The following is a 19,212-nucleotide window of genomic DNA, read 5'->3' on the forward strand; positions in this document are numbered from 1 at the left end:
GTGTATATCTTTTAGTGACCGTGTTTTTGAACTGCTTGATATTAGTGCCAGTGTGTTTTACAAGATGTGTTTTAAATAAATAATGATATCTCTTTTACACCAAGCTCTGGTCAGTGTTTGCTTGTTCTACTGTGTTCTTTTGACCTATTGTGAATACTCTGCATACTGCCTAACTCTTCTTGAGAGAAGTCTGACTGCTCAGCCACAGCTACCAGGTAAATCTGATTGTAAACAGTTACGATGTAACGTCCGTTTGGTTACATGGTGATTATCTATCCACGGTATTGTCTGATATGCCCTCAGGAACAACCCGCTCTGAAGCGCACGCTAAGGTAACAAGCTAATTCCCATAGTCTGTATCGTTATGGGTAGCCCCCAATTACCCATGCGTATGAACTAAAAATATCCATCTAGGACGAGAAAGCCTTCTCTCCAATCCCGGGTGACAGTGTCGGTTGGATATATTAGATGTAAACCACGTGCTTTCTAGCATATTACATCGTAAAAAGACGTTTGTATGACTTTATTTCTACGAGTGTCCCAGTGATGGTATTTGCTGTTAATACCATCCCGACCGCTTCATACCTGTAAAGATTGCAGCATGTTCTATAAGAATGTCAGCGTGTCCAGTGAGTCTGATTGGAGCAGCAACCACTCCACAGCTTCCAGGCCGGCCTTGTGTACAATGTTAGTATATAATGAGGTCACGTTCATAGTAAATAATATGTTGCAGCCTTTAACAAAGCGAACATCTTTAAGTTGTGATAGAAAGTGCATGGTGTCTTTAACATATGTAGCCCCATTTTGGATCACAGGTTGTAAGACTGTATCCAAATATTGAGCTAATAACTCCAAGATACTTTCTGTGACTGCTATAATGGGTCGTCCCAGTGGTTTGTCCCGTCTTTTGTGTATTTTAGGTAAAATATACATCACTGGCATTATAGGGTGGACCTTATCCAGGAACTTGCGTGTCTTCTCAGTAATCACTCCTCTGTCCTCGGCTTCTTCTAAGACGTCTTGTATTAGGGACCGTTCATTTTCTATGGGATCATATCCGATGCAACTATGTTGACATAGATATTTGATAATCCCGATAGGGCCACTTACGGAAAGAATCCCAGAATAAGCGTGGGTGGTTACCTAGGTAACCAGACCTGCACACAATTTACGCAGCCCACACCAAGATGGCGGTGGTGAGACCGCCGACAGGCATCCGTGGGGTTGCCATGCCAACTGATATATACAGTGTCCGTGAACCGCGCCGCATACGGCAGGCAGACTCTTATAGGACATGCTGCCATCTTTACAGGTATGAAGCGGTCGGGATGGTATTAACAGCAGATCCCATCACTGGGACACTCGTAGAAGTAAATGCATACAAACATCTTTTTACGATGTAACATGCTACAAAGCATGTGGTTCACATCTAATATATCCGACAGACACCGTTAACCGGGATTGGAGAGAATGCTTTCTCATCCTAGAGTGATATTTTTAGTTTATACGCATTGGGGAATTGGGGGCTACCCGTGCCGATAAAGACTATGGGAATTCGCTTGTTACCTTAGCATGCACTTCAGCGCGGGTTATTCCCAAGGGAATAACAGACAATACTGCGGATAGATAATCCTCAACCTGTAACCAAACGGACATTACATCGTGACCAAGGTTTACAATCATCATTTGTTCCAGTGTTAGCTTAACTCATGAAAATTACCCATTGAGCCACCCCATCCCCCGCCAAGCCAGGGCAACTCACAGGGCGGGTGAGTGTATTCTTTCTTATTGAGGTTACTCTCATGGTTTTTGCTATGGACACCTTGGTTTTAGATATTGGTATCAACTTTTTCTGTTTTTACTAAATATAGTTTGTGCACTAATGATGGGACCTCACTCCTTTATTGTAGGGTCCGGAAAAGAGGAAAATATACAGCAATTAAGACATACAGGTTAGTACTAGGAAACTTAATTTATACTGTACGATGCCATTAACTGCACTTCGGCGATGCTGAACATATTATTAAGTATTTATGCCTGTTATATTTACAGGTCATACATCATCTAGAACACACTGAGAACTTTTAGCTTCAAATGCCCTGAAGAAGGATAATGATTTTGAAACGCATTGGCTACAAGTTGTTGACCAGAGAACAACATTTGGAGCTTATTTAGATATGTTTAACACAACATAGACTATGAGACACTAACATAGGTCCGCTGTAGACTGACACTAGAAGTGTTCAAGAAGGTTCTTTGTACAAAACATTTATTGATATGACGGGTTTTTCTGAATGTAAAATACTTCTTCATTGTTTGATTTTTTGTAAAAGTGGTTACATTGAATAACACATTGTGAAATTATGATTGGGGATTCCTTTTTTCTCCAAATGATTGGATTATCAATATATATATATTTTGTTGAAACTAATCCCATTGAAAGAGTAAGGGTGCATTTAATACACCTACATTATTTAAATCATTACAATAGTTTTTCTTTTGAACTTACGATTTGAATCTCAAATTTAAGGTTGATGACCTCTGAGAGGATATTGAATGTGTATATACTTTATACAGAGCTTTTGCTCAACTGGAGTGCAAGAGGGAATTCCTGTTGGTAACAACGGACCTTGGGGGGTTAAATGGAATGCCTTCAGGGCTTGAACACGGCTAGCAGTTCCAACAGGTTTATGTGGTTGGTTGCTACCGCTGGGGACGGTACGCTGTGCGCCGTCTGATGAAGGACGTGGGCCCCCCCCACCCGTCAGAGACGTGTTAGTGGTGAGAGTGGCTTCTACTGCGGGGGTGGTAAAGGTTTTCCCCTGCAGAAGGTTCTCTCTTGACCACCACTGCAGAGACTGAACAAGGGCTGCTGAGACAACCACTAGATCGTCCCAATGTCCACTGGCCTAACACCATTGGCTCGAGAGCCATTCCTGCATGTGGCGCATGCGCAGACGTGTGTGTGTAACTAGGTAAATGCAGGAGGCCTTCATCCCTAGCAGTCGAATGGCCTTGCATACGGTCATCTTGTGACTGGTTACATGGTGAGGGACCTGAAAGAGCATGTTGTGAACCCCCCCCCCCCCCGTTGGAGGGAAAGACAAGGCCGTCTTTGGTCCAAATTAGAGCCCCCAGAAACTGTTTGACTTGGCTGGGTTCTAGGCTGGACTATTTCTCGTTGATTGAGAAACCTAGACTGAAGAAGAGGTATACCGCGTCTTTTGGGTATTTGTTAGGTATGTTCTGTAAGAATCCCGTTATTAGCCAGTTGTCGAGGCAAGGGTAGACTGGGATGGACTCCCTGCGCAGGTTAGCAGCTGCTACCACCAGTACCTTCGTGAACACCTGTGGAGCTGAGGCAATGCCACAGGGAAACCTTGAAATGCTAGTGCATGTCCTCTAACAGGAACCTTAGGTACTTTCTGTGCGTTGGCAACATTGAAATATGAAAATATGCATCTTTCATGTCCAATGTTGCCATGTAATCCCCCTGTACCAGCAGTGGGATTACTTCTTGCGATGTTGTCATTCTGAACTTTTGTGGTTTGACATACTTGTTCACTGGGAGCAAGTCTAAAACAGGGCGCATGGTGAGAGCCTTTTTGGGTACAAGGAAGTACACTGAATAAATACATTTGTTTACCTGGTGAATGAGGACAACTTCTATGGCGCCCTTTTACTGAATGATCTGCACCTCTTAGAGCACGATTTGCAGGAGTGCTGGTGATAGGCATCTGCTCTTTGGTGGATGGTATCGAGGTGGCCGGTAGAACTCGATGCAATAACCGTGGGTGATGGTCTTGAGCACCCACTGGTCTGATGTGATCCCCACCCATGCGTGAATGAATGATGACAACTGTCGTCCCCCGACCGTGAAGGCATGGGAGGGGAACCGGACTGGCGAGTCATTTTGATGCAGAGGCCAGGGAGACTGTTGGGGTGGAGTTTCTACCTCTACTCTGGTCTCTGCTCTGTCCTCTTTGCTGATATTGGCTGTTGCCAGATGAACCTTGTCTGGAAGGACCATGGGGTACCTCCAGTGCCATATTTCCCGTGGGGCGATCAGGAAAAGGACTGACCCTAAAAGTTACGAGAGTTCGAACCACCCTGATGTTGGAAAGGTTTGGCTGTAATCTGACTGAGCGATTTCAGCATCTCATGTTCTTTTTTAGCCATTTCCAAGGCGTCATCTACAGCCTTACCAAATAGGTTTGAGTCTTCTATGGGCTTATTTATCAGGGAGGCTTGAGTCTCCGACTTGAAGCCTGAATTTTTCAGCCAGGCTTGTCTCTTGAGGAGAGTTCCCCGCGCCAGAGTGTGTCCTGCAGTTTCAGCAGCGTCTAGTGTATTCTTGAGAATATTAAGGGTCACCTGTGTACCCACAGAGACGGCCGCCAGCAGGCGTGATCGCATTGGTTCAAGGACTTCTTGGAGGCCTTCTTGGAGTAGGCCCCATTGCACGTCGCTGTTACTAGCGAAAAGGGTGGTATTATCCGCAATTCTGGTTGAATAGGCTGCAGATGTGGTGATAAGTTTACCAAGGGCATATCGTTTTTTGCAGTCCTTATCTGGGGGAGCCGCTGCCGTAGACCGTGACTCCCCTGCCCTTTTCCTGGTGGTTGTAACAACCAGAGAGTCCGGTGTGGCATGCCCTCGAATGTACATAGGGTCAGATGGAGAGGGGCGAAACAGTTTCTCAACCCGAGGGTTGACAGACCTTTTGAGGGAAGGAGACAATAAGGAAGGAGCAAGGCATTCTTTATGGAGTTGAGCGGAGGAATAGCCTGACTAGTGGGAGGCTTTTCTTAAGAATGTCCTGAACAAAGTCAGAGTCCTGGACAGTCTCCTGCATAGGATGGTATTAAAGACCATCTGGTCATCTATTGGCGATGACTGCCTTTGTTGAGGGGAAGAAGGCGGTTCCAGGCAAATAATGTCTGGGTCTGGGGTATCAGTGGGTGAGAGCCAGGGCCCTTGATCTACTGGCTGTTCCCAGTCTGGGCACTGGTCACTTGGGTCATGACCAAAAGGATCATCCTCATACGTTTCCTCTGGATCTGAATACTCAAAAACCTCCTCCTGATGGATGTGTGGTTGACTAGGAAGCTTCTGCAGCTTTGGTGGAATAGGACAGGAGTCGTCCTCCTCCCATGGTCTCTTGGGAGTAATGCATTTCTGAAGAAGTCTATGAATTGGGACATCTTATCTATCTACATAGTTCTCAAACCTTTGTCTAGTCCACAGGAATGAAGCAGAGGGGTCTGGAGGAGGGAAAAGCTGCTCGGAAGGGGGAGATTTCCCGGTTAAATCCCTACACAGGGGCTGGGTACCTGCAGAGTACTCCCCTCGACAAGCAGGGGTGCTCCTGGGTTGTTCGTCTGCCGAAATAATAGCCGCGAGACTTGTGTATTTTCGGCGGCTGAATAGTGTGTTTTGATGCACCCGAAGGCGTTGTTGTGGTTGCCGACTCCGCTGAAGCCTTAGGTGTGAGTGCACCTTTGGACAACGTGTCGGTAGCCACATGCTTTTTTATGGGAACGCCCTTGTGAGAGGGAAGCCCAGTCGCATGCCGAGAGGGCACCAGACAGCGAGGTTCAGCAGGCACTGTCAAAGTTTTCGGCAGGGCTCTTGGCATTTGACACTTCTTCGACGTGTCTGTCGAGGATGCCTTGGAGGTTGTGTGTTTTTCCTTGGATGGTGCGTGTGTGCCCCTGTCGCCGGGGTGTGAACTCCCCATAACAGAACCGGTGGTCTGTCTGTCGGGCTGGGCATATGGGAACCGTAGGGTTCTGCCGAAAGGTCTATGGCTTCAAGACAGAAGCTGTTGCTGCAGCTGGATTCCTCGTCATCGGAAGCGACGGCACCAACTGCGGAACAACGTTTGGCCTGCATTGCGTAGGCCGCCCACCAATTTGTCTGCCTATCTTTTAACGTCTTGGGACGAAGAGTTTGCAGGACTTACAGGAACGTTCATCGTGGTCACGAGGTAAGCACCTGTTGCATTTTCGATGGGTGTCCTTACAGGGGTATTTTCCGTTGCACGACCGACAAAATATAAATGGAGTCCATAGAAGAGGTAAAGGGCAGCCACACCAGAGAAGGGAAGAGAAAGAAAAAGGAAATGCATTCTCAAAAATCAACCCAGGTCCCCTTCTCTCCCTACTTTAAGGGCCTGGCTGGAAGGCTGAGGCCACGTAGTTGACAGACGTCGATCAATGCACCAGTCGCCAAACAGCATTAGATGTCTTCAGCATAGGAGTCCACAAAGCAGTCGTCCAAGAGAAGAAGTTGAAGACTAGACGACCATCGGTCATGGGACAAAGAAGTAACAATTAAGCAATATAAACTCTTGCGAGCTCTGCATAAAGCGACCAACTAGTCGGGCGGAAAAAGACAATCTGAGGGACCTCGACGCGCAAGGGATTTTGGGTACACTACAGGTCAAGTTAGGGATAGTGTTACAGTCACTCCCATGTCGAAGTCCCCTTTCGATCCTCGAAAGAAAGATGCAATACTCTGCGATTACCACTAGATGTCGAAATATATTCACAGCATGTTATTCTAAGCAGATTAACAAGCATCAGAAACTAGGTATACATTTCGAGTAAAATAAATTAATTAGATTGGTAACAGTTTTTTCATATTAATATTGGGACCAGCGCGAGTTTATACACTTACCAACCTGCCAAATAATTGTATTAGCAAATAAAATATTGTTCACGTTAAGTGTGTTAATGTAAACAATTGTGCTTGAAGATGAAGAACTAAAACAAAGGTTGTTTAAAATAAGGTTGTTTTCATTAGAATGGATGAAAATTCCAAACTTCTCAATCGAGCCTACCAAGGAAGGTGAAATGTAAACAAAAAGTAAACAGTGAATGGGCAGGATTCTAAAAACACAATATAAAAGCCCACAGCGACCAACATATAGGCGCTGAGCTACAGGGCAGCGCAGGCTGACAGCTGCTAGCAAGGGGCAGGGAATAGAAGAAGGGTGGCCATAGCAGAAGTACCCAAGCGGAGACTCAGGATCTAAAGTGCAGTAAACAATCCTTTCTATGAACATGGACATCTTGGAAAGTCAACATTAGGAATCCATTGGACATCCTTTAAATTCTGCCTACTTTATACACAGCACAGCAAACTAATGGGATGCGATTTTTTAGAGATGTGCACACATGACTGATTAAGGACATGTGATGTTGATTAGCAGATTTGCAAGAGAAATAGATAATTAGCTGAACTATGCTTTTGAGGAGGCAGCAGTATTGACCTAACTGAACAAGCTTAATATGCCAAACAGGTTGTAATTTCGAGGATGTATTTGTTTTGCTTTGAGAGTGCACAATGATTTAGTTTTTTCAGACAAACAAGCCAGACTCATGTCATAGAAAGCTAGATTTTGTCACACAAATGACCGATAGATGCTTGGTTAGAAGGATTGTTTCAAGACAGAAGAAATGAAGATTGAATGGGACTATACAAGGTTACATGTAAAATGATACATGGTTACATATGAATGATTGAGGGTTGAATTGGAGGGAAATATGTAGAAAAGTAACTGCTTTGGAGAGGTCTAATATTTTGTGAACAAATCTTAAAGACACAGTGTGGATTATTATCTCATTAAGTGCCAAATAACAATATGCTGAATAAGTGTTTTCCATGTGTTTATAGGTCCCATGGAATAAATGCCTGTGTCTCTTAAATGGCAAGGGAGAAACTGCAGGTCTGTGAATGCTAAGCAAATCTAGATAAAGGAGGATGCACACATAATTGTTATCACTGCAAATTAAGCTAGCTGTGTCTACCGGGGCAAGGAAGTCCCTTTGCACCTTTTCACAGAATAAAGATAATTGCCCTGCCGTAAAAGGCAGCAATAGGAATGTACCAAAGCACATGACACCACCCAAGTCTTTCTTCTCTTAATGAAAGCACCAGGCACTTTTCACCCCCTTAGTGTCTCCAAAACTATCATAACAGAAGACATTACTGCATTAATAAGGATTGTGGCAATCCTCCTTTAACCCCCTTCCATATAAGAGAGGGGGGAGGACTTGCTGTCTTAATGGTAACTCTGGCTGTGTCCCTCCCAGAGTCTCTTCCAACAGGTTATAGGTGAAGCTATGCCTCTTAACAGCTCAGAACACTTGTCAGAGCCTCCTTCAAGGGTATATTATGAAGGCAATGTTATTCTTAATTGACGCCCCTCCTGCAGGTTAAGAGCTCCTTCTTCTACCCGCTCCCTCAACACCCCCCCTACACAACTCCCCTGTTAACACCTCTGAATCTCCAAATTCCACAAGAAATCCCCCCCCCCCCCCCAAGGGCCATCAAGCCAGTGTCTGTCCACCCATGTGCTGAGCAAAGAACAGTGCTCAATCAAAAGTCATACATCTCGGAAAATGGAAAACCCCACCTGTTCCTCACTCCCTTTCCATTCAGCCATTTCGTCAGGGGGGCACAGAGGCACCGCTTGGCCAGCGTGAGGGTCGACGAGTCTTGGAAGACTGTAATCTTGGCACTGCATCACCGGACCCATTGCCCTCGCTTTTTCCAGGATCCTTATCTTTTTTGGGTAGCTATGAAAGCAGGCAAGGACCGACCTCAGTCCTCTAGTAGCCCCCTCCCCCACTCTGTGCACCCTGTCGATTTTAGGTTTGTTGATGGTGTCATCCCCAGTCAAATGTGAGGCCACCTCATGTATGGCCGTCCGCAGGTCCCTTTCAGATTCCCCCTCCTCGGGCAAACCTAAAAACCTCAGGTTATTCCTTCTCTTCTTATTCTCAAAATCGTCCATCTTGAGGGAGATTTTGGATTTTCCCTACTATCCAGCTCCACCAGTTGCATGTCCATCTGAGTTTCCAACATATCCTGGAACGTCTGATTATTCTCCACTTCTGGAAGTATTTTGTCCATCTTGTCAAGCCCAATGTTGATTTTGTCCAGTTTGCCCTCAATCTCTGCTCTCATCCCTCGTATCTCTTCCATCAGAGAAGCAATGTATCTCTTTGTGGGGACCTGGTCTTCAGCCCCCTCCATCATGGTCCATGCCGAGACCCAGACTCGGGTGCCCTTCTCTGTGAATATTCAAACCACCGGGGACTATTGACTCGTGTTTTCGCCTGGGGGTTCATCTGGGGGTCGGAAACCACCTGGGCTGACCAATACCAGTTAATGGGAGCTTCGAGGGGGGGGGCTCAGGACCCTTCTCTTACCGGTGGGGATGGAGCTAAGCAGTTGAGCTACTACTACATCTCTGTACCCCCTGGTGGCTCTTGTAAATAATTAATAACTTTGCAGAATATGCTAATCATAAGGAACGTGGTGTCACAGGACCATAAAATGTACATACGAGTCCAAGAGGCCCAATGGACGTTTTCAGAAGGCACACAGACCTCAGAGAACACTTTAACACACAAGGTTTATTATTAACACTATTGTTCCATAGGGCAAAGGGGGACAAATTTAACCTATGGAAATAAGTAGGAAGTGTGCATAGAGGGACGTGCAAGCAGTTAGGTCCAAATGGAAGTTCAGTCACAGATTTCCACTCTTAAGCCCCAAGAATGGCAGATTGCAGAGTTGTGTGATGACTTCATCGGTAGGGAGGGCTGTGGCTCAGTTCTGGATAAGCTAGTTAAGTGCGGGAGAGCTACAGTCATGGAAGAAAGGAATAAACCTTTAAAGTTAAGGGAATCCCAAGAATAGATCTCATTGAAAATATAAAGATGGAGTTGTTCCAGCAAAGAGCATGCAGAGTGGAGTACTTCAAGCAGTAGCATGGGTGGCCACAATTATGCAGATAGGCAAGGGCAGCATCTGAAGTCCCTGACTCACTGAAACCAGTGGGTAAAGCGGAGGTGAAGGCCTTGAAGATGTACAAGCAAAGAAAGAATGAATCTGCTGCAATGATTCATCAATTGTGACCCTTGACAGGGGTCCCTGACGTGGTTTAATAATACATGCAATGAGACATGATATTGGAAGTATCTAAGCCTAAAAGCAGTACCATGGTCCTGTTACACAGCTGCAGAGTCAAACAAAGCAACCAGCAGAGGCAATAGCCATGCCAGCGAGCAGAAATTATGCAGTTTCTAGTTCCAGAGATCAAACAGCACAAGCAAGATCTAGGAGTTGCTGAAACACAAATGCCCTCAGAGCAACCAATACCACTGTCCTTGCCTAATAAAGGGAAAAATGTCTCAGGCACTATTCCTTTGAGTCAGGAGAGAGGTGAAGCATCACTGTTAAACCAGAATTCCTATTTTGATGATTCTAGGGCCACTTTTGTTTGTGTCCCTTCCCCCAATCTCTTTTTGTTGGTTCCCCGATTTCTTTTTGGTGGCCAGAGGGACTTCTCCCAAAGGCCCTATCCCATTACGTCCCTTTAAACTTGATATAACCTATATGGTGTTATGTCACCCCTAAGGTGCCCAGTCCCAGGTGTGCCTCCCAGGCACCCTATTTCTACCTTAGAGTGATTGTGTCACTGTAATTAGGTCTTAGGAATAGGTTGGTGGTGGCTGTGCTTTAATCTTGGCTTCACCACAGGCACAAGCCATTTTGGCGCACTGGTAGAACAATGCACCTTTTTGGTAGCCATTGGGGTACCAATGTTTTTAAAAATAAATCCTGCTCGAGGCCATTTTATTTTCTATGGATTCCTTTGTCTAGGTGATGACGAGGTTGGCTCAAAATGGCTGTTCTGACCATGTAGGATCTTTGTGAGCCCATTATGGTAGCCTCCATACTGGCCCTAACTGGCTCAGGCTAGTTGAGGTCCCTAGACTAGTCTTCTCACTTCCTGTGGGAATGCTCTGGCTGACTCGCAGTTCCAGTGACCAAACAGTGTGGCTGGTCATCTGAGCCTCTGCAACCAGCCCCCTTTTGTGATTAGTTGGCTGAACTTAGGGCCAGCCCCTTTCACAGGAGTATTTAGGATCTGCCCATCACTCAACTCACTCTCTTGCTGCTGTGTTCCTGGAAGTGGCAAGTCTGCTGATAGACTTTTCCCGCTGATTCCCACAGTTTTGGCCATTTTTAAAAGCCCTCACGCAATACTTGCTAAGTACAGTAGGTGAACCATCTCCAGATTTTGATTTTTGGCTGTCCGAAGTCCAGTCTGGATTCTTTGGAGACTGTAGGTGATTCTCCACACCTGCTGGGTTGAACCCCCACCCACCCCCCACTTTGAACTGTTTCTGGGCCATTGTACCACTGCAGCCTGCATTATTGTCAGAATTCTCTGCTTGGATGTGGGTTGCTGCAGGAGTCCAGAGAGGTGCTTTGGTTCCATCACTGCGTTGGATCTTCAGTTTGAGACATCCAAGGGTACCAGCTGTTGTCTCCACCCTGGGACGATTTGCTGCCAAGCTGCTGCCTTTTGTTCTTTGCTCTACTGCTGGGAGCCGCTGGTTTGTGTTCTCACTACCTCAGGAGTCTTCATGTGATCTTTCAATCCTGGACTGAAGTTAGAGGTCAGCAGAGGAAATGTTTCTCCTGTGATGCTGGGTTCATCGTTGGTTGAAGAGCTGCTTACTTGCCAGGTTGTTTTGGATCAATGGAGCCATTCCTGCCGAATCCACTGATGTGAGCATCTATATTGGGGTCCTAGGAAAGGTGATTATTCATGATACTCACTCCTCAGTGTTACCTTAGTTTGTGGTAGTGATTCATAGAAGGTGTTTCCCGATAGACTTGCATTGGATTCCTTCTGTACTACAACAAATTCTACTGGGGTTCATAGGGTTAAGTTGTTGCAGCATCCTCAACAGGCAGTGACACCAAACTTGCATTAACAATCACCAATGGGTTTAGCAGAGTCCAAAAGATGTTGGAGCAGAGCTTACATTATCCACGAGTCAATGGTCTCATGGTCGCTTCAGGATAAAGTTCCAACATTTGACAAAGATCCGGGTATATCTATAGTGCCAGGCTTTATGCCAAACCAGATGGTCCAGAGTAACTCTAACTTTCAAACACATGCACAATTCAAATGTTTGGCAGCCAGTTTAGCAGTGCTAGCTACCAGACACAAACATCTGCAGGCATTATCCCAGGCAAACTCAGCTCAGGGGATTCCAAAGGAATCTCAGACATACATCCTCTGCAATCACTCCAATGTAACCCCACATATTCCTTTGTGAGCTCCTGGCCAGAGGACAAATCAGAAAAATGACTGCATGGTCATTCCCAGTCTCTACCCAATCATACTCCAGGGCAACAAGTTATCTGGTTGCTGCATTTCTCAACACTTGAGGCACTATTTTGGGAAGGAAAAGACTACTACTCTTAAGACATTATTTAAAACTATAAACCAGTACAACTATCTGGATCAGAACACTGACCCAGTGAGAGTAAGGGGCACCTTCACTGTGGCCCAACCATTAGGGGCCATGAGAGTCCCTGAAGTGGCACAAGCATATGTAAGTCACCTCCCCAGCACAATTTGCATGCAACTCGCCAGCAGCAAAATGACCAGGGTTAAACAAAGATCAAGCAAAATGCTAAGGAGACTTGTGAAAATGAGCCGAAGAGGACAGAATTCCTTACAAGTCACCTTTGCCAGACTTCTTTACAGTATGACATTTTAGGAACAATGTGGTATTTTTGTTGAAGGCCTTCCTGCATCATTGTGATCTTCAGGCACACCTGTAAGAACCTTTGTCGCTTGGAATTGCGTGAAAAAGCATCCCATTGGAAATAGAGATTCACTTCTACCCATGTTTCAGTATAATATGTGTGAAGGAGCTGTGCATGTCATTTCTAGGCCACTTCTAAGAAGATCCTTTAGAAGATCGAATCAGAGCCTCACGTACTAAACAGAAAGGCATTCCTCCATTTCTAGGACGTTTTGAAGAAGTATTCTAACAAAGGTTATAGGCAATACTATTCTCATGAAGTGGCTGCATGATCCCCATCACACACCAAGTTTGTATGTCTCACTGCCATATAGTCCTTTTTAATAAATATTTTCAGAGAATGTGTTTACCTTACAATGGGAGTGCTATACTTTCCAGCTTGTTTTTATCAGAAGATGTTCAAAAGAAGCCACTAAGACACCAACATGGAGACTGGAGTAATTACTTAACATCTTAAGAAGAATGTTATGAGAGAAGACATTCCTCCTTTGCTGAATGCAATTATCTTATAATCCAAAAGATGGTGTGACCATTTGCTTTTCAGTTACTTACTAATATGCTCATTGATCGACTCCAAGGATGCACGAGAACGCTCTGACTCACTCAGAGTTTTCCAGGTTTTCACAGCGTCAGGCCTGCAGAGAAAAAACATTCTATTATTCTAGTCTTTGGCTTCATAGGAGTAACTGTCAACATTTTAAACTGCTCATTTGGCAGGTGCTGATTTAGGTCAATAAGTAAACATGATGGGGGGGATCAAGTGGTAATTGTGGCCATGATGGGGGAAAAATCAAATAGTGTAGTAAATATGCAATGGAGATGTAGGATTATGGAGGGTATCAGTGGAGTGGAGTTTTAAAGGGGCGAGTAGTCGTAGTGTCCTGTATGGAACAGTGAGTGAAAACAGTAAGTCGTTTACTCTCAACACAGGTCTTGCAGCTTTGCATGCATTTATAGATATGCACGGATTTACTACTTTTGCTGACTACTTGTGCATTCCAATGGAGCAGTGAAAAATGTTTTGAAAAGGTACATGTGGTTAGCTAGAATAGTAGATTGTAAATTTCGACTCTTTCAGTAGTCCCATATTCAACAAGTCGTTGCTTCAATTATTCTTAATGGACCGAATTACAAAAAGGGCTGAACATAACAATTTTATTACGTTGGTTCATCAGCCATAATTAAACCTGTTTTAGGCCTATGTGCTTCATTATACACTACCATAATATCACATCAGATTCCAGTTCTTACTATGTATGCAGACGTATTGTCCACATGTAAGCAGAAACAGTCCAACCCATTACCCACAGCATAGATTTTTAAGTGTTTTTCAAGTGTTGTGTAGGCAGACATCATGCTTTCAACACAAATGGTATGTCAGTGCGACCAACCAGGCAGATTCTGGTCTCGGTCACTGCTGCCAAATTCCACCATTAGCCTTCCCCAAAACTATAGAGTTAACTTGACTCTTCAGATTTTATTCTTAGTTGTTTCGCTGAGTAAGGGTAGAGGGTCTGGTTCTGTTGTCACTTCAATTTTCTTGCTCAAGGCATGTAAATAGATTAAGTATGAAAAATGACATTTCAGTAACGTGCATTACTGGATACTAACTCATAGTCATAGATAGCGCTGTTAGTTCATCAACAGCAAAATGAAATATACAAAACATATTGGGAAATGGCTTCACCCAGAAAAACATTGTAGTTGCCTATTTTGCTTTTCTGTAAGAGAGGAACAAGTTACATACCTTACGGTTAACATTGGTTCTGATGGACACAATATCTCCTCTGCAGATATCTTATACAGTCTGCCGAATATAGTGGAACCTCAGATTTTTTAAATTACGTTTGCATGGCCCTGAATGGCTCCAACCACACAGTGCCACAATGGAATGCCCTCGTGACTTGCACCGGAAGTGACAGTGTCTGCGTTTAAGTGGCACCACCCACCCTGTGCCCAACAGTTCTCAGAGACAAGAGAGGGTAAGCGCTGGCAGGTAGGGATTCTAAAGAGGAGACATTATTTATTGCATTTGGTTATACGCCCAAACTATCTGGTATCACGGCGTAGGTTACACGATTACTTAGGTGCTTATATGATACATGTTGGCATATTTGAGACATACAGTATTGATAACTTACAGGAGGTGTACAAGAGGGGAAGTTGGTGCATAGAGATAGTAATTATGGTTCAGTAATACATATTTACAAACTTTCATTATAGTATTTACATACATGAATGATGTGTGCTGAGATTAAGTGGGTATTTAGTATTTATGATATGATGGGGCATTTATAACGCGCCTATACACAAGTGTTTCAAGGAGCGACGAGGCAAGGGAGGGGGAACAAAGGGCAGACAGACAACGATCATACTAGGCCGGGTGTCATTCAGATCGTGCAATTGCATGAGATGGGGGAAGTGGGAAAGTGTGGGGGGAGGGCGAAGGGACAGTGCAGTACACTGGTAGTGGGACTGAAGGGATACAGACACAGTCCCCAAGTGCGGGGATGCCAGGCAGGCAGTGCAGGTGTGTGTGAATAGCGGAGGAGGGACCTGGGCCCGGGATCAGAGGGTGGCCAGGTAACCAGTGCAGATTCCGTTCCAGCCAGGAGGTCAGCAGGGGAGAGGAGGAGAAAAGGCAGAAGCAAACAGAAAGGTTTTGAGGTGCTTCCGGAACCGAAGATGGTTCTTCCCAAGTTTCAGGGAGGCAGGGAGCTGCTCCAGAGGGAAGCCCCAGCCGAAGAAAGAGATCTACCACCAACTTGTTGCTTGGAGAAGCGACTGACCTTGAGGGAGTTGGAGGCGGATGAGCGAAGAGCTCGAGAAGGAAGATATGTAGGAAGAGAGAGTTGAAGGTATTGAGGCCCAAGGCCTCAGAAGGCCTTGTGGACAATGCAGATGGTTTTGAACTTGATCCTTGCAGCCACTGGGAGCCAGTGCAGAGATTTCAGTCCTGGAGAGATACGATCCCAAGGACAAGTCTCACAGTCCTGTTCTGGATCAGTTGCAGAGGGCGGAGAGCAGTTAGAAAGAGGCTGTTGCAGTAGTCCAGCCTAGAGAGAACCAGAGCTCTGGAGACAGTGAGCTTCTGGGGGAAGGAGAGAAAAGGTAGAATACCTCTGAGGTAGCAGGTAGTGTGACTTCTTAGAGATGTCAGAGATGTGAGGAGAGAAGGCGAGTGTGGAGTCAAAGATGGCCCGAGGTTTTTAGCCTCACAGGTTAGAGCAGGAGGAGGACCAAGAGAGGCCGGCCAGAGAGTAACAGGAAAGGAGGGAGCGGGTGTGCCGATGAGGAGAATCTCAGTCTTACTGGCATTAAGGCAGAGGTCATTGGCGGCAAACCACTCCTGGATAGCAGACAGTCAGTCAGAGATGAGAGACAGAGAAGAGGTGGCCGAAAGTAGCCTGAAAATGAGCTGAGTATCATCCGCATAGCACTGAGAGTTGGGGCAGAGAGTAGCAATGCAGTGGGCAAGAAGTGCCAGGTATAAGTTGAACAGACAGGGAAAGAGGTTAGACCCCTGGGGGACACCACAGGTAGAGAAAAAGATAGCGGAGAGGAAGGGCCCAAGTTGGACCTGTTAAAGAGCCAAGTTTTGAGGATTTTCTTGAGCTTGGGGAAGGATGGCTCATTGCATATAGCAAATGGAAGTGAGTTCCATATTCTAGGGGCAGCTACTGGGAAGCTGGAGTTGCCTGTCCTTACATTTGTGAAACAGGGATGCAGAGATGTGTGTTTGTATTAGATCTGAGTGTTCTGGGTGTTGCTTTGCGGACGAGGCACTGGTTGAGGTAGCTTGGTGCCATGCTCGATATGCATTTATGGGCTATTGTGAGGGTTTTACGTAGTATCCTAGCTTGTGTGGGTAGCCAATGGGCCTCTCTCCTACATTGAGAGATGTGGTCTATCTTTTTTATGCCTAATGCTGCTCTAAGAGCTTTGTTCTGAAGTAGTTGCATTTTGTTTAAAGTTTTTTTTGTTGAGGTTCCTAATAGTAATATGTTGCAGTAGTCAATCTTAGCCAGGTTGAGGGTTCTGGCAAGTGTGATGCAGTTTTGGGGTGTGAGGAAGGGTCTGCTTAAGGCTATAAATTTAGCCGTGTGTGATGTGGATGAACAGAGTGAACTAATGTGTTTGCACATGGTGAGGCTAGAATCTAAGTAAACCCCTAGGGTTTTGACTTGGTTGGAGATGTTGATAGGTGTGCCATCAATGACTATGGCTGTGTATTGTGGGCGTAACTTAGTCGGTCAGGGGAGCCTACTATGAGAATCTCTGTCTTTTCTCCATTAAGGCAGAGGCTATTTGTCACCATCCAGTTCTGGATGATGGAGTACATTTTGATAATGGTGATGGTATCCTGTTCGAGGTTGCCTGAGATGGGGATGAGTATTTGTCTGTCATCTGCGAAATTTGTGTATATTACTCCCATAGCATCCAGTGCTGCAAAGAGTAATTTTGTGTAGGCATTATAGAGCGTTGGTGAGAGGCAGAATCTTTGGGGGACTCCCAGAGGGACTGTGATAGGGTCTGCTGCAAAATCTCCTATTGCTAATCTCGAGGTACGGTCTGCGAGGAATGATTTAATCCACGCGGGGGCCTCCTTTGAGAAATGGAAGTTGTTAGCAAGCGTAAGGCATAGCTTATTGTGGTCTACTAAGTCGAAGCCCGCAGACGGATCAAGTAATAATAGTATACATCATTTTCACGAGTCCCTTATAGCGTCCATCTGTTTTTTCAGGTCCAGTAAGGCTGTCTCCGTACAATGTCTCAGACAGAAGCCGGATTGTCTTTCCCCTAGTAGCTGATTGTTTTCAAGATGGGATTGTACTTGTGTATATGCAATTTTGTCTATTATTTTGAGGAGGAAGGGGACTGTGGTGATGGGCCTATAGTTGGTGGGGGTGGTTGGGTCTAGGGAGTTTTTTTTTTTTTAAGGAGTGGGGTGACCCATGCTTCTTTGAGATTAGCTGGGATGGTGTTCATCTTGAATGAAGCATTGACGAAATTTGTGATAATGGGTGCTAATATAGGAGCGCAGTCCTTGACTAATTTGGCGGGGAAACTATCTCCTTTGCAGTTGGAGGGTTTGAGTGAGGCTATGGTTTTAAGTACTAGTTCATTGTATCCATCAGAACAAAGGTTACCTGTAAGGTACACAACTTGTTTTTCTAATGGATGCAGTCTCTACAAATTCCTTAATTGAGACAGAGATCTTATACAAAGATGTGCTTCATCACAGCCCTACCAATCAAGGATTTAGCCCTTACATCAGAGCTTAAGCAGTAAGGAAATGCCAATGTACGCTGACTGGATCAGGTGAGGCTGTGCTGCAACTAGCCTGAATTGGGACACCCCTTAAGAAAGGGGGTTTACCAACAGAACCCCTAGTGTAGTGTGCCACAATCCCCTATAAAAGCATTTTGTGTCCTGAGTTGTAGGAGAGCCTAACACACGCCACAATCCATTTGGGGATAGGCTGTTACGGCCACATACACTCCTGCAAGTGTAGCCATAGGTTACAACCGTTGTGTGTCCTTGCAGTGCTTGCCTCACCAGTTATATAGTGGCTATGAGCCCTTTTAGGGTTTGGGTGGATGGGCATGTGGGAAGAAAGCCAAAAGCTGTATGGATTGGTTATTGAGAAAGTCACTTATGATCTTGGGCAAGAAGGACGGCTTCACCAAAAGAAGTCCCCTTGTCTTTTATAAAAACTGTTTAATGACTGTCGGACGACAGAACCTGTAACTCATTCATAGGCCTGCCCACCATGATACTTACGAGACAGGTCGTCCTTACAGTTGGACATTTGAAGTTACTGTTGTGTACATGCACCAGTACCAAATTCAGGTCATATTGCACCTGGGATGTACGGTACCATTGGAAAACAAATACCAATCCATTTAGGAACTTGGACACAATTGGGGATTTCGAAGAAGGAGCCTGTTCAGGCTCTCACAAAGACGGACGGTTCCACTAGATACCCCCTCACAGTAGATACCTGCAGGCCTCCTTACCCAACAGTGACAATACAAAATCCAAAACCGTAGCTTCAGAAAATGAGAAATCAGTCTATCTCCGGCTGATTGCAACATCTGCAGAAGCGGAGACACCTGCATGAATAAAGCTTTGCATGCTCTGCCTTCTGAGCCCCACAATAAGGTCCAACACTTCCTCAGACAGATCATGGCCATGGAACCTTAGGTGTCCAAATGCCAAGTGTGAAATTAAAGGCAATCGAAGTCTTGGTGGCACATTCTGCCTGCCTACTTAGCCAACAGGCATAGAAAGATAGGATTTCTCCAGCACACACCACTATTCAGGTTGTGCAAATCTGCATACCAGATCCTCCATGGCCATCTCAACCATGATCATCTTCCAATTGCAGTGCCTGTACCACCTCAGGACTATCTGTAGTAGGGGAACAGGAAGGAAAGCATACCGCTTTCAAAATGTCAACCTAACTAGCAGGGAATCCCTTTGGCACATTCTTCGAGGACAGAATAGGTGACATTTCTTGTTGACATGGGTCGCAAACAGATGCACATATGTATGATATGAT

At 45.3% G+C, this 19,212-nt stretch overlaps 1 protein-coding gene across 3 annotated transcripts in view; it reads right to left on the reverse strand.

Moving 5' to 3' along the window:
- CEP350 (centrosomal protein 350) overlaps positions 1 to 19,212 on the reverse strand; it is a 2,433,119-nt gene that overhangs the window by 228,683 nt on the left and 2,185,224 nt on the right. For all 3 annotated transcript variants that reach the window (XM_069641456.1, XM_069641455.1, XM_069641457.1), the window contains one exon: positions 13,200 to 13,282. In XM_069641456.1, the coding sequence (XP_069497557.1) occupies positions 13,200 to 13,282 (83 nt within the window). The remainder of the gene's footprint in view (positions 1 to 13,199; positions 13,283 to 19,212) is intronic.

The sequence above is a fragment of the Ambystoma mexicanum genome, chromosome 1q, assembly GCF_040938575.1.
Source record: "Ambystoma mexicanum isolate Mex_15411 chromosome 1q, UKY_AmexF1_1, whole genome shotgun sequence".
NCBI lineage: Eukaryota > Metazoa > Chordata > Amphibia > Caudata > Ambystomatidae > Ambystoma > Ambystoma mexicanum.